This window comes from Cyanistes caeruleus, unplaced genomic scaffold, assembly GCF_971803275.1.
Source record: "Cyanistes caeruleus unplaced genomic scaffold, bCyaCae1.hap1.1 HAP1_SCAFFOLD_117, whole genome shotgun sequence".
Classification (NCBI taxonomy): domain Eukaryota; kingdom Metazoa; phylum Chordata; class Aves; order Passeriformes; family Paridae; genus Cyanistes; species Cyanistes caeruleus.
The window spans coordinates 252,609-266,327 of NW_028255917.1; the positions used below are offsets into that span (position 1 = coordinate 252,609).

Consider the following 13,719-nt stretch of genomic DNA (forward strand, 5'->3'; position numbering starts at 1 on the left):
CCACCTCAGCCACTGGCCCGGGATCTCAGCTCATCCCTGCTGTTCCAGCTGAGTGTTCCTCAGAGCCCTGCAGGAGCACCAGCACTGACTGCCAACCCGAGGGGGTTTGTGAAACAAAGCCTCTCCTCCATCCTTTCCCGTCTCAGCCCAGAAAGCTGTCACGGGGTCCCTGGCTCTGTTTTCTTGCTAACGCTGTAGTTATTGTTGTTTGTTTGCCTGGTTATAAATATTAGTAAAAAACTGTCATTCCTATCCCCAGATCTCTGCCTGAGAGCCCCTTGATTTCAAGATTATCATAATTCGGATGGAGGTGGTCTACATTTTTCATTCCAAGGGAGGCTCCTGCCCTCCCTAGCAGACACCTGTCTCTCAACACCGAGACGTTTCCATGAGTAAATTTTACAAAGTTTTAAATAAAATTCTTATTGATAAATTTGACTCCATTTCATTTCTAACAAGCTGTTCCTAAAGATCCCGTCAGGCTGTCTTAGACACTTTGGGCAAGGGATTCCTTCCAAGCTGGGCCACTTGGGGGGGGGATGGGGGCGGCCCCAGGGCGGAGGGCAGGGTGTGCAAGGGCCCTTTGTGACATGCTGCAGCACGGTCACCGTGGGATGATGGCAACGGGAGCAGATGTCAAAGGGCCCTTTGTGACATGTGCTGCCATAGGAGCTGGCGGTGACAGGGCCACGCCACAGTGCTCGGTGCACGCGACGGGTCAGGACGCGCCAGAGCGGTGCTGTGAGGAGCCCCCGCACAGCGCACTCCTTTGTGTCGGACCTGGAGCTTTTCTGAAGCACTATTACTACAGGTGACCTCGAGGCCAGACCACAGGTCTTGCTGACCTGTGGCCTTGCTGAGCCTTCCTTCTTAAGGTTCTCTTGAGGGCAGACCGTGGGACTTGGTGACCCGGAGCTTTTCCGACGTGTCGCCCATCCCTGCAGTCTCTGCCCTTGAGACCAGACCACAATCCCTGTCGAGGAGCCTCCTGTCCTTGTGGCAGGAGCCCTCAAGACCCAAGTGCAGGACTCGCTGTCTGGCAGTCTTGCCTGGACTTGAGTCTTGCAGGTGCCTTCCAGGCACAACTGCAGGACTTGCTGACTCTGAGCTTTTCCGAGCCATCTCTCCTGCAAGTAGCCATAAATCCAGTCACTGCCATGGAGCAGCGACCCCCAAGAGTGCCCAAGTTGGCCTGGCTTGAGGAGGAGGAAGAAGAAGGCTCTGGAGCTGTCCTGGCACAGGAGTCTGAAGAGGTGCAGGAGTTCCAGGCACCACAGGAGGGTGAGTTGCAGAGCTCGGCCTTAGGGCTAGTGCCTGTTGCCAGCTTGGCCCCATCCCATTCCATGCCATGCCATCCCCTGGTGCTGTTCCTATGGAAAGGATTGGAGAGTCTGGAGGAAGATATGGAGCAGCGACCCCCAAGAGTGCCCAAACTGGCCTGGGTGGATGAGGAGGAGGAGGAGGTCGAGGAAGAAGGCCCTGGAGCTGCCCCAGCACCAGAGACCGAAGAGGTGCAGCAGTTGCAGCCACTGGAGGAGGGTGAGTGTAAGAGACGGTCCGAAGATTCCCTCATCTGTCTCACAACCGTCTCAAGGACAGAGACTGAGACCCTGAATATCACAAGGGACTTGGTTTGGGGGTTTGGGCCTAGCTGAGATGGATGTTTGCTCAGTGATTGTTTGCAGGTGGTTGCACGGTACACTGCCCTCGTTCCTGCTGGTGAGCAGAGGCTTGGTAACCTGCGTAACGGGTTTTCCACGACTCATGGCTCTCATTCCTGCTGGTGAGCAGAGGTTTGTGCCTGGTACCCGGTGCAATGGGTTTTCCACAACACCTTGTCCTTGTTCCTGCTGGTGAGCAGAGACTTGCAAGACATGGATCGCTCTGTACCCTACACCTGCTCCCTGCGCAATGGAATTTCATTACAATGATCATCAATCTCATCTGGTTTTGGCCCTGCGCCCCTCGCTTTGCAAAAGACTATAAAATTATACCCCAAACTTACCTTCCTTTGAGATCTCCCCAACGGACAGAAGACTCTGCGTCGTTGGACGGCTGAGTGGACTTCGACGTTGGTAGCTATAATCCCCTTACTCTCTTTCTCTTATGCTTTGCTTTCTCTTTTCTTTCCCTCTATCGCATATTAGTGCTGATGAGCACTCAATAAACTGTGTTTTCTTGTTTAAGTCCTTGGTTTGCTGATAATCTTTTGTACTCTAAGACCGGCTAAAAGAACCACATCACGAATCCCACCTTGCGGATCGTGACATAAATTGGCGTCACGGACAGGATTCTGAGAGACAGAAGGGGTTGCAGGTTGTTGTGCAGTCTGTATCAGGGGAAGGACGTTTCGCTTCAGCCGCACCTAGCCTGCCACGCTGGTGAGCAGTGTCTAGAAAGCAAGGGAGGCGACTCGAATTTCTCGCAAACTGCACACGCCCAGGTGAAAAGCACCCCTACACTCATTTGAGGGCTCTGTCTTCAGAATTTTACACGGGATCTTTGAGTACAAAAGGTGGGACTTACTGGTTTTTTATATTTTGACTGCTTGGTGTAGCGGAGAGTCTGAATTTTAACATAAAGGTGTGCCTCCCAAGCAGATTTGGTCTCTCCACCCACGGCAGGGGGGAACGCAGCGTTGGCTGCGTCTGATGTAGTGTAACTGAGTTTTACCTCCCTGTAGTGGTTCTGTGTACTGTTATGTGTTTTTAATGAATTTTGACTGCTTGGTGTAGCGGAGAGTCTGAATTTTAACATAAAGGTGTGCCTCCCAAGCAGATTTGGTCTCTCCACCCACGGCAGGGGGGAACGCAGCGTTGGCTGCGTCTGATGTAGTGTGAGTTTTACCTCCCTGTAGTGGTTCTGTGTACTGTTATGTGTTTTTGATGAATTTTGACTGCTTGGTGTAGTAAAGAGACAACTTGAATTTTAACATAAAGGGGTGCCTCCCAAGCAGATTTTTGTCTCTTCATCCATACAGGGACGCGAAGGGTGACGTGGCAAAGGCTGCGTCTGTGCGTAACTTAAGTCTTACCTCCCTGTAGTGGTACTGAACCCTTCACACACACAAACATGAGTGAACACTCTGAAAACTCTAGTATAAAAGGTAAAGCTGCATTCATTGCTTTGTTAGCAAAACACAATGCTAAGCCCTCCCCAACTGGGGAAGAATGGGCTCAAAATAATTGGTACAACCTAGAAAATGTAACTGATAGAATTTGCTCCCTGCAACATGAGGCAAAATTCAAATTTGGCCGTAATAAAACCATAATTTGTTCTGTATTGGGAGCTTGCCTTACGTCAGCTGTAGAGGCTCGCACGAGACGAAGGCAGGAAGAAAATGCAATTATTGAATCCCTACAAAATTTAGTTGAAAGTTTGCAAAATGAAAATAATTTGTTACGAACTGCTCTGAGTGAGGAGTGTGCCAAAAATTCACAGTGTGCTGATTCCTTTAAGGAGTCGCTGGAAAAAGAAACTCCTCAGATAAATCACAAATATTCTCAAGCAGAATTACATTTGGTAAAAAACTGTGATGAAAACTGTTGCTCCCAAATAAGACCTTTGATTAAAGCAGAATATAACTATATCAATGATGAAGATCTTGATCCACATATAACCACTAAAGAAATCCCGTACACTGCTACTGAATTGGCTAATTTGAAAAAGGAGTATGGGCGTCTCCCTCACGAGTCAGAGACAGAATACGTATTTCAAGTGTCTCTCACAGGGGGAGATCAAATTCGATTATCTGAACAAGAAGCAAGTGGTTACTGGGGACATGGTGTTTTCTTAACAACAAGAGATAACCACAACCCACGGTCCCTAACACAGCGAGCTGCATATTGGGCAGGGGGACTTAAACCCCTGGAAAGGGGAGATCCTGTAGCTCTAACCGGCTCCCCAGACCAAATTCTCAAAAACATGCATAAGGCAGCTTGTCTACAACTGATTTATGAAAGAAAATTAATTGTTGGTTATGAATCACCAATTTTGTTACCTGTGAAAGCTGAAATTATGACCCCTTTAATTTGTGGTCTTTCAGAATCACTGAAACCTACAGCAATTCTCCTCCAAACAGCCATAGATGATATCCTTGTGGGAGGAGATGAAAAAGAAGTAATAAAAAATAAAGATGCTGAAAAGAGGTGCACTACCTGGGAAAAGGGATTGTTGGTAGTTAATCCAGCTCTCATAGAAGTAGAAAAAATTACACAACAACAACCAATTGCATTAAAAGGCCCTTTTGAAATTACTAAGACAGCCACTACTGGGACTCTCCACCCTGACGGGGTGGCCCAGAGGGCCACAGTGAGAAAGTGGTATGCCCAGATTGAACATGACTCTAACATCTTCTCAATAACAGAAGGAGCTGTAAAAAATCAGGTGATACAAAAAACTGAGAGCTTAAGTAGCAGCCATGACAAACCTGACTTGATAATTAAAGAAACCCCTCCCAACATAAAAACAGAAAAGGGTAGGCTGATTTCTAGCCTACAGTATTGGTGGAACTTGGGGGTGAAGAAAGGGGTACCGAAGGGTTTAATGGTTAACCTGCCGCTTAAAAAATTAAGCAAATTGGTCTCTCAGTGGCAGGATTCCAGCCCCATTGTACCAAGCGCTCCACCTCACCCTCAACTGATTCTGGGCAGTGGGCCAAAGCAACACCACTCACAGGTTCTGGACAGTGAGCAAAAACAATCAGCAAACTCTTGGTTCACTGATACCTCTGCCAAACGAGAGGGAGAGGTGTGGAGGTGCGGGGCAGTAGCCCTCCACCTTTCCTCTGCTGAACAAATCGTTACTGAGGGAGAAAGCAGCACTCAGGCTGCAGAGCTGATAGCTGTTTGGAGTGTTTTCCAACATGAGGTACAGAATACCTCTCCTGTCTGTATCTACACTAACTCCTCTGCTATGTTCAAGGGATATACTGAGTGGCTTCCTTTTTGGCAACAAAAGGACTGGGAAGTAAACAGAATTTCAGTATGGCAGAAGGAAAAGTGGCAAGAAATTCTACGCTTTCTGCTGGTAAGAGTGGGGATTATATCTTGGTTAGTCCAAACTGAAACTTTTAAAAGAACTACAGGAGAATATTCATGGGTAACCTCCGATGCCCTGGGGATAGAGCATTGGATAAACACCCATTGGATAATTCCATCATTTTAATCTCCTGCCCCTATGTGGCAGACTCTGTTTTGTTTATTTTCTACAGAAGAACACCGAGGGACATGAAGATCAGATATACCATGAACTTATAGATTTAAAATAAATGCTGTAACAAAGCCTATATTTAGTGTAATAATCACATACCATGGTGTGAATACCCCTTTTTGTGCTAAATGACAAAGCTAATATTTTCCCTTTCTTTTCTGTTAACTCAAGGTGATGATGTTTCAATACGCTGCAGACTGAGTACCGGATCCCATACTGAGCCTGTACACAGTCAAGTTGCCAGATCTCGTGGCCAGGTTATATCTTGTGAAACTCGGAATCAAGATTGTTGGCTGAATTTAACGGCTGTACAATTGTCCTCCAAAGTCGTGTGTGGTAAAAACAATACCAAATATTGGGGAGAGCTTAATGTTCAGGTTGTACTACCTACCACACAACCACCAATTAGATTGACTCCAAAAATTTCTGAAATTGGACCCTATGTAATCAGGAAAACTGGCCAACAACAAATGCTATTTAATCCAGCATGGTCTATCAAACAGGTTAAATTACTAATGCAAAACAATGTCTCAGAGATTCAGCCAGCTTGTTCACCTTTTTTGCAAACTTCCTTTGAGGGGTGGACAACCTGGTTGCGAAAGCGAAATCCTTTTCACAAACGGATGACAAGAGATATAACCGGTGTCGTGGGATCAGGACTAGGAATTTTGAATAGTATTGATTCAGAAGTATTGATGAATAAATTGGCTGTTGCAACTAAAGATTTGACCAAAATACAACAACCACTGAGGTCATCTTTAACAGCTTTGGGAACCCAACAGTGGTTGCTATCAAACATATTACCAAATTGGGAAAGGGTAAATGTAGATGATCACAAATTAATAATTGATGCACTCAGTGCTACCCAAAACAATGTTTCTCTGGCTCTTAGCTGTATTCAAGCCCAGTTGTGGATGCAGTCAGTTGCTGCATCAATTATCAGAGAGGGTGAAGAAGGCACCTTTCCCACTGAGATTCGGAAAATAGTCTGGGACAATGCCAATGATTTTGAAAAAGAATTTCAATCTTGGTGGAATTTGGTAAATTTTACCTACGATCCCATCACAAACACAGCCACAGCTTTTGTGTTGACAATACGTAATGCTTCAGTACATTCAATCTTTCCTATCATTGCATTGGGGCTGAATCATGACGGAGCTGTTCTCTATCCTTTAGAGCATAGGGAATGGGCCCGTCAGATTGGTGGGAAATAGCAAACTGTTGGTTTGGAAAATTGTATTGTCCGGGAACAACAAGGGTTTATCTGTGAAAGTAATGCAATCAAAGCTCAAGACATTTGTTTAGACACAGAACAGAATATCTGTCATTTTGAAATCCATCCTAATGACACTTCTGAAACAGTGCTTGTGTATGTAGGCAATGGATGTGTATGCTTGAGAACTGCTTGTGATAGTATGCTTGTAGAAAACATAGTAGTGGATACTAAGAATCATTCAAATTTTGTGTATGCAATTTTACTGAGATTATAGGTTGTGACTTTTCTTATTTAGCTCCAGTTACTTCATATTATCTTTTGCAGTATAATTACACTTTGATTCATCGTTTAGTGCCTGCTCCAATTGGAATGAACTTTACTCTGGTAAGGCAATTGTTGCTTCACCAGGATTTAATCGAAATTTTGGAAAAGATCAAAAAGGATGGACAAAAGACCTTAGTTACGGTTCACCACAATGTGAAAGGAATACATCGTGTTCTGGAAAGAGTAAGGAAAGATGCTGAACACAAGTGGTGGGACACTCTTTTTGGGTGGTCACCAACTGCTACAGGTGTTTTGAACAAATTGTGTCATCCCATCATCGTCCTCTTGGTTTTAGTTTTACTTGGTTTTGTTCTATCAGCAATTTTGTACATCCTGAATTGGAGAATGATGAAGCGGTTGACACAATTGACTGCCATAATGGATGCACACAATATGATTGGTACTTTACATGTTGCTGATACCCCTAAGGTTATCGATACTCGATGAATTATGCAGGCACTACAATAAATAATTTGACATTGTGACTATGAGGTTAATCATTTTATCATGGTGTATTTTAGAATATAATTTATTGTTTGTTTTAAGATAAGAAACCAATCTGTAAGTTTTAGTTGAAATTATATATATGGAATAGTTTTTCTTTGAAATCAATATATTGATTTTCTTATTGTTTTTGTTTTCTCTTTTTCCTTTTTCTGTCCCTTATCTTTTCCCTACTACCTGTCTCTGTTTTTTCTGGGATATACTACCAACTGTAACGAGTCCTGAAGACTTCAGAGAAGAATTCTGCAGCAGCACTACAACATCGTGCAGAAAGACCTCGACGATTGTGAGCCACGGGGTGGTGTAAGAGACGGTCCGAAGATTCCCTCATCTGTCTCACAACCGTCTCAAGGACAGAGACTGAGACCCTGAATATCACAAGGGACTTGGTTTGGGGGTTTGGGCCTAGCTGAGATGGATGTTTGCTCAGTGATTGTTTGCAGGTGGTTGCACGGTACACTGCCCTCGTTCCTGCTGGTGAGCAGAGGCTTGGTAACCTGCGTAACGGGTTTTCCACGACTCATGGCTCTCATTCCTGCTGGTGAGCAGAGGTTTGTGCCTGGTACCCGGTGCAATGGGTTTTCCACAACACCTTGTCCTTGTTCCTGCTGGTGAGCAGAGACTTGCAAGACATGGATCGCTCTGTACCCTACACCTGCTCCCTGCGCAATGGAATTTCATTACAATGATCATCAATCTCATCTGGTTTTGGCCCTGCGCCCCTCGCTTTGCAAAAGACTATAAAATTATACCCCAAACTTACCTTCCTTTGAGATCTCCCCAACGGACAGAAGACTCTGCGTCGTTGGACGGCTGAGTGGACTTCGACGTTGGTAGCTATAATCCCCTTACTCTCTTTCTCTTATGCTTTGCTTTCTCTTTTCTTTCCCTCTATCGCATATTAGTGCTGATGAGCACTCAATAAACTGTGTTTTCTTGTTTAAGTCCTTGGTTTGCTGATAATCTTTTGTACTCTAAGACCGGCTAAAAGAACCACATCACGAATCCCACCTTGCGGATCGTGACAGTGAGTGGCAGAGCTGGGCCACAGGGCTGGTGCCTGCGGCCATCTTGGCCCCATCCCATCCCATTGCATCCCATCTCATCCCATCCCACACTGTCCTGGGGACACACACCCATGGACAGCACAAAAAAGGGGCTGGGGCTGCCCCCGCAGCAGTGGCCGTGCTGCATCCCCTGGGGCATCCCGGGACTGTCCCTACCTGGGGAACGCAGGGCTGGGCTGTGCTCTCCCGCCTCTCCCGCAGCCCCTCAGCTCTGGCTGCTCTTTGCCAGATGCAGCCATGGACGGCACACAAGAGCAGGACACCGCCCGTGGCCGCTTCCGCAGAGCAGCGCAAGTACCTGCAGCCATCCCCACCTGCGCTGGGCCTGCTGGCACTGCTCAGCCCAGCACCGCACTTGGAGCACTCCATGCAACTTCCCTGCCTTCCTGCCCTTCTCCTACAGTTTCTTTACCAATACATCAAGAGAATTGGCAAGGAAGACACCAGACCTATGGACACTGAGGTCAAGACATCCTCAGAGGTCTTGGTAGAACAGAGCAGCGCTGCCCAGCTGGATCTGCTTGTAGAGACGGCTCTTTTCAATCCAGAGCAAGTAAGCAGCCTGTGGCCAGCCTTTGATCCTCCAGCAATTGCTTGGCTTTCCCAAGCCACGCCTGCTGCTCACTTGAAGCTTTTGAGGCCATGGCAGCGTGCTGGAAGAGAAGCACTTGTCTGGGGAAGAAGCTGGGCACATTGCTGACTCCCTCTGCTAGCATTCCAAGTCTCCCTGTGCCTTCTCCAGGTGCCCGCCGTGGTGAGGTACATCCACCAGTGGCTCATGGCCAATGAGGCTGCTGAGCACAGGATGGACTGGGCCCTGATGCAAGTGGCCGAGGCAGAGCCCGATGATGTGGCCATCACTCTCCTGCGGGTGGCCCCAACGTGTGACAGGTATGGGGCCCAGCTGCCCCGAGGCCTCAGGACTCCCCAGCCCTTCACCCTGTACAGCCCGGCCCAGGGCTGTGAGCAACACAGACTTCCAGGGCCCTCTGGCTGCTCCCTTTGCCAGCCCTGCTACAAAGTCGGCCCCCGAGCCCGCTGCCGTGCTGCCAGCCTGCCCCTCAGGGGCCTGTCCCCACAGGGCTGGGCTGCCTGGCTGCTGCTGCCGCTCAGGGCCAGTGGGCACAGGCAGAGCTGGCGGCCAGCTCAGCTCCCCTCTGCTGCCCAGCCCACGGTGCTGTGTCTGACCCCGCAGAGCTGCTATGGCCATGTGGACGACCATCTTGCTCTCGCCCTGGATTTCAGAGGAAGTGACACCGCTCCTCATCAATGTGGTGGGGAGCTGGCCGCAGAAAAACCTGGGCACCTCTGATGGGGACAAGACGGCTGTCTTTTCCCTGACTGTGAGTTTCTGGAGCTGGCCTTTGCTCACCGCAAGGCCGGCCGCCTCTCCAGCAGCTCTGTTGCCTCCTTCCCCCACTGCATCTCCCTGCTTCAGGCACTGGCCACAAACCTGGCCTAGGGGCAGCTTCAGGGCCACCAGGCCCGCTGCTCCCCCTGCGTCTGCCCTGGCCTCTCCCTGCCACGCTCAGGCCCTGCCACACGGACGCCCCGGCACTGAGCGCTGTCTCGGGCTGCTTTGTCCTCTGCAGGCAACTCTGGTGATGTGGAAGATCCTCCAGGGGCCCTGTTGCCCACAGATCCTCACAGTCTATTTCCCCCGCCTCTTTGTGCATCTGCTCTTCCAAATATACTTCAGTACTTTGTATATGACAGAGGACGTCCATACCTTCTGGAAGGAATGCCAGGAGCAACACGGCCTCTCCACCAGCCCCAACAGGTGCTCCATGCCACTCCTCCTGTCCCTGCCACTTCCCCAGCCTCAAAGCCAGCGCTCCCAGCGTCACCTGGGCTTTGCTGTGCACACAGGTTTGCAGTGCAGACCCTGAAGGCCCTGCTCTGCAGTCTCCACTTGGAGCATGTGGTGGTGGCAATGGAACGCAAGTGTGGCTGGGACACGCTGCTCTGTGCTGGCACCCACCACTATGCCATGGGTCTGCTGGCCAGGTGAGCCCCCCTTCTCCCCACTGCCTCTGACATTTGTGCCCCCTGCCCGGGATGCCCCCTACAGTACCCGTGGCCATGGGCCTGAGGGCCTCGTCACCGAGGGATGGCCAAGGAGACTGCAAAAGGCTGCGAGAGGAACGTGCCCAGGAGCAGCCACATCTCAAGGGCCCACATCCCCTCACAGAGTGCTGGGGCAATAGGACAACTGTGTCAGTCAGTCCTGGGAGAGGTTTTCGCACCCTTGCTGAGACTCTTTCTGCCATTTTCTGCCTTCCAGGGTAATGCGCCGTGCATCCGTCCACTTGTGCAAAAGCATCTTAAGCTACCTGCTTGAGGTGCTCAGCAAACCGTTGCCACTCTGGGATGTCTCTGCCATGGCATTCCTTGTGGAGGTGAGCCTGATGGCCAGCACTACCTCGTTCAGCTCCCTGCCAGCCCTGTCCCCTGGCATAGCCACAGCTGCCTGGGACGGCACCCGCGCCCTGTGCTGCTTCCTGGGCCCAGCCCTGCGCACTTCCAGGCTCCTGCCGGCCGGCTCCCCTCTCACTGCCCTGTGCCTTTCAGCTCCTAGATTGCCTGGACTTGAGTGACTGTGGTGACAGCCTAATGGAGATCTTGTATAAGTACCTGTGGTACAACTCCAGAGAGATGCATCACCAGGTTCTCAGGGCTCTCCTCCTGCTAAAGGACCGTCCCTCCATGGTGAGAAGGGGGCAGCAGCTGAAGCCGTGTGGGCAGCATGAGGCTGGGCAATGCTGTCACTTGGCCTTGGCTGGCCTTTGCCTTGGGCACTGAGGCAGCTCCTCGCAGCTCTCCTGCCTCCTGCTTCAGCTGCCCGAGTGCTTTGGGACAGCCCTTTGGCCTCTGGGCCCTGCGGCAGCTGCCCGGGCTTTCACACCCTTGTGTTCTGCACAGGCCGAAAGAATTCAGAGCCTGACAGGAAGACTAGTGCACCTCCTGTGGGACTTGGACAGTGACGTGGCCAGGATGAGCATTGCTCTCCTGAGCTATATTTTCACGGATGAAGACACCCCAATATCCTGGCGCAGGGCCCTGCAGCTGGCTGAGCCGCTCCTGAAACTCCTGGACAATGTAAGGCTCTGTGCCCCAGCCACGGCCACTGGCTGCTGCCCGGACACTTTGTGCCCTGTGCAGTTGCAGGCCTGCGCCAATGTGGGCCACAAGAAGCCAATGATGAAGTCATTTTTCTTTCCTTCCTTTCATACAGCCTGATAGCCAGGTGCAGCTGCTCTCCATGTCTCTCCTTCGAAGAGTGATGTCTTCGGCAGAAGAAGAAGGAAGAAAGCCCCTGAAGGAACGAGTGTACCAGAGCCTGCTCCCACTCTTTTTCCACTGCCAAGATGAGAATCGGCATGTGGCAGAGGTGAGGACTCCTGGGCTGCTGCTGCGCCTTGGCAGGGGGCTCAGCTGCCTCCTGCCCTGATGCAGGCTCGCAGGCTGCAGCCTCCTCCAGTCCTTGGCACTGGGACACTCCTGTGCCGTGGCTTGTGGGGCCATTTGCGGCTCTGCTGCTCCCCAGGCCTCTCGGACAACGCTCCTTCGCGCGGCTGGCTTTCTGAAGAGGCCAGACCTGGAAAAAGCTGTGAGGAAGGAGAAGCTGTGGAAGTTTGCCAAGCTCGTGGTAAGGGCAGCCTGCAAGTGCCAGCCTCAGACTAGAGAAGCCCCCTGGCCCCGGTGCTCAGTGTGTGGGGCTGGCAGCTGTGCCCCTGCCCACTGCTGCAGCCGGGGGCCGCACGGCTTCTTCTCCAGCCCCCTGTGGCCCCGAGCCGGGTGCCGATGGAGCCCCGGCCCAGCGGGGCTGCGGGCCGGGCCGGCACCGCCGCTCCCCCGGCAGCAGCCGACCCTCTGCCCCCTCCAGAGCCCGGCGCCAGCGGCTGCTGGCCGGGCCTCAGGGCTGGCCGGGCACGGGAGGCCGGGACTGGCCGCAGGCAGCAGCGCCCGGCCGAGGGGCAGAGCCCGCGCCAACCCTTCCCTCCTGCCGCTCTCTCCAGCTGGCAGACCACAGGATCCCCTTGGCCGTGCACCTGCGCCGGGCCCTGCAGTACCTGCAGGACCCACAGGAGACCCTGCGAGCGGCGGCCATCAGGGTCATCGGTGAGTCCCGAGCCCGGGCTCCCTCCCCGCCCCGCCGCAGCTCGGCCCCAGCCCCGGCTGCTGCCCCGGCAGCGGCACCCGGGCCCGGCGCCCTGGAGCCCCGGCTGCCCTCGGGGCTGCTGCTGCCGGCCTCTGGCAGCCGTGCCCTTGGGCTGAGTCAGGGTGCGGCAAGGGCCCGGGCTGAGCCCTGCCGGGGCAGGAGGCCGTGTGGCCACAGGGCTGGCAGCGCCGCTAGCAGGGAGCTGTGCTGCTGGGACCCTGACAGGCTCTGTGTTCTCAGGGATGGCCGGGGAGCAGCTGAGGGGGCAGCACGCAGAGCTCCAGGTGTTGTGCAGAGGTGAGCCACGGCAGTGGGCTGACAGTGTTGGCTGTCGGGGGCAGCTGCAAGCCCTAGCCTGGCTGTGGAGGGCTCTGCTCCCTGTGCCGATGAGGGGCGGCGTAGGCAGTGCACAGCGAGATTTCAGGGCCACGTGGGGCATTTGTGGCCAGCAGCTTCGGGCTGACCCCCTTGGTCCCTGCTCCCTCCTGGCCAAGGCAAGAGCCGGCTGGCATGGCCCTGGCAGGGGGCTCTCGCTGGGCCCCCACAGCTCTGGGGTCTGACCGTGGCTCTGTTGGTCTCTCTTGCAGCCCTCGAACGCCTGACGGAGGACAGAAGCGGTGCCGTGTCAGACCTGGCACTTGAGACGCTGTATGTCCTCCGGGCCATCCAGAGTGCCCGATACTCCATTCTCCAGAGGATGCAAGACCAAATCCTCAGGGCATGGAGGACACGGCCTCGTCTGTCGGGCCTGGGCTGGCTGCGCTGCTGGAGATGTGCTCAGCGCTGATTTGGGACGTTCTGTTTGCTGGGGCCACCTGGGCAAGCCAGGATTTTTATTTTCATAAGAATTGTTTTCTTCTGTTTTTTTCTTTTTAATACGTAAATAATATAGGATATGTTAGGGCTGAGAGGCTCTATCTTCTGGGGCCACATGGGCCATCTGTTATTTTTTTTTTCATAGAGATTATTCTTTTCTTCGTTTCGTTTCCATCTAGTATGTAAATAATATAGGATATGTTATAAACCACAGGAGTCCCGAGACCTTTCTTTTGCTGCCCAGGGTGTGCGGGGCATAGGGGAAGAGAGGGAAAAGGGTTCTTGTGTTCAGCAACCTGCCGGGGCATGCAGTGGTGCAGGGGAAATGGCCAGAAGCCCCTTGGCCTTTGGTGGTTGTGCTGAAGCCACAAGCCCTGTGGCAGGCAGGAAGCGCCATCTGTGTCCTGCTGCCCGTGTGT

General features: G+C 52.0%; 3 protein-coding genes across 3 annotated transcripts; all 3 read left to right on the top strand.

Annotated features, from left to right (window-relative positions):
* Positions 1-641: 641 nt before the first annotated feature.
* Positions 642-13,511, top strand: LOC147646166 (maestro heat-like repeat-containing protein family member 7). Its single transcript, XM_086873844.1, has 16 exons — positions 642-1,281; positions 1,381-1,539; positions 8,552-8,616; positions 8,726-8,875; positions 9,065-9,213; positions 9,518-9,665; positions 9,915-10,102; positions 10,192-10,329; positions 10,607-10,721; positions 10,894-11,031; positions 11,245-11,421; positions 11,558-11,713; positions 11,870-11,971; positions 12,342-12,444; positions 12,725-12,781; positions 13,072-13,511. The coding sequence occupies exons 1-16, from the start codon at positions 1,158-1,160 to the stop codon at positions 13,269-13,271; spliced, it is 2,169 nt and encodes a 722-aa protein (XP_086729970.1). The 5' UTR covers positions 642-1,157; the 3' UTR covers positions 13,272-13,511.
* Positions 3,073-8,199, top strand: LOC147646167 (uncharacterized). The gene has a single exon (XM_086873825.1). It carries the CDS (start codon positions 3,073-3,075, stop codon positions 5,164-5,166), a length of 2,094 nt encoding a protein of 697 aa, XP_086729951.1. The 3' UTR covers positions 5,167-8,199.
* On the top strand, positions 5,340-7,198 carry LOC147646168 (uncharacterized). Its single transcript, XM_086873849.1, is given in 2 exon segments — positions 5,340-6,669; positions 6,672-7,198. Coding segments are annotated over 2 exon segments (1,857 nt in total).
* Positions 13,512-13,719: the final 208 nt, after the last annotated feature.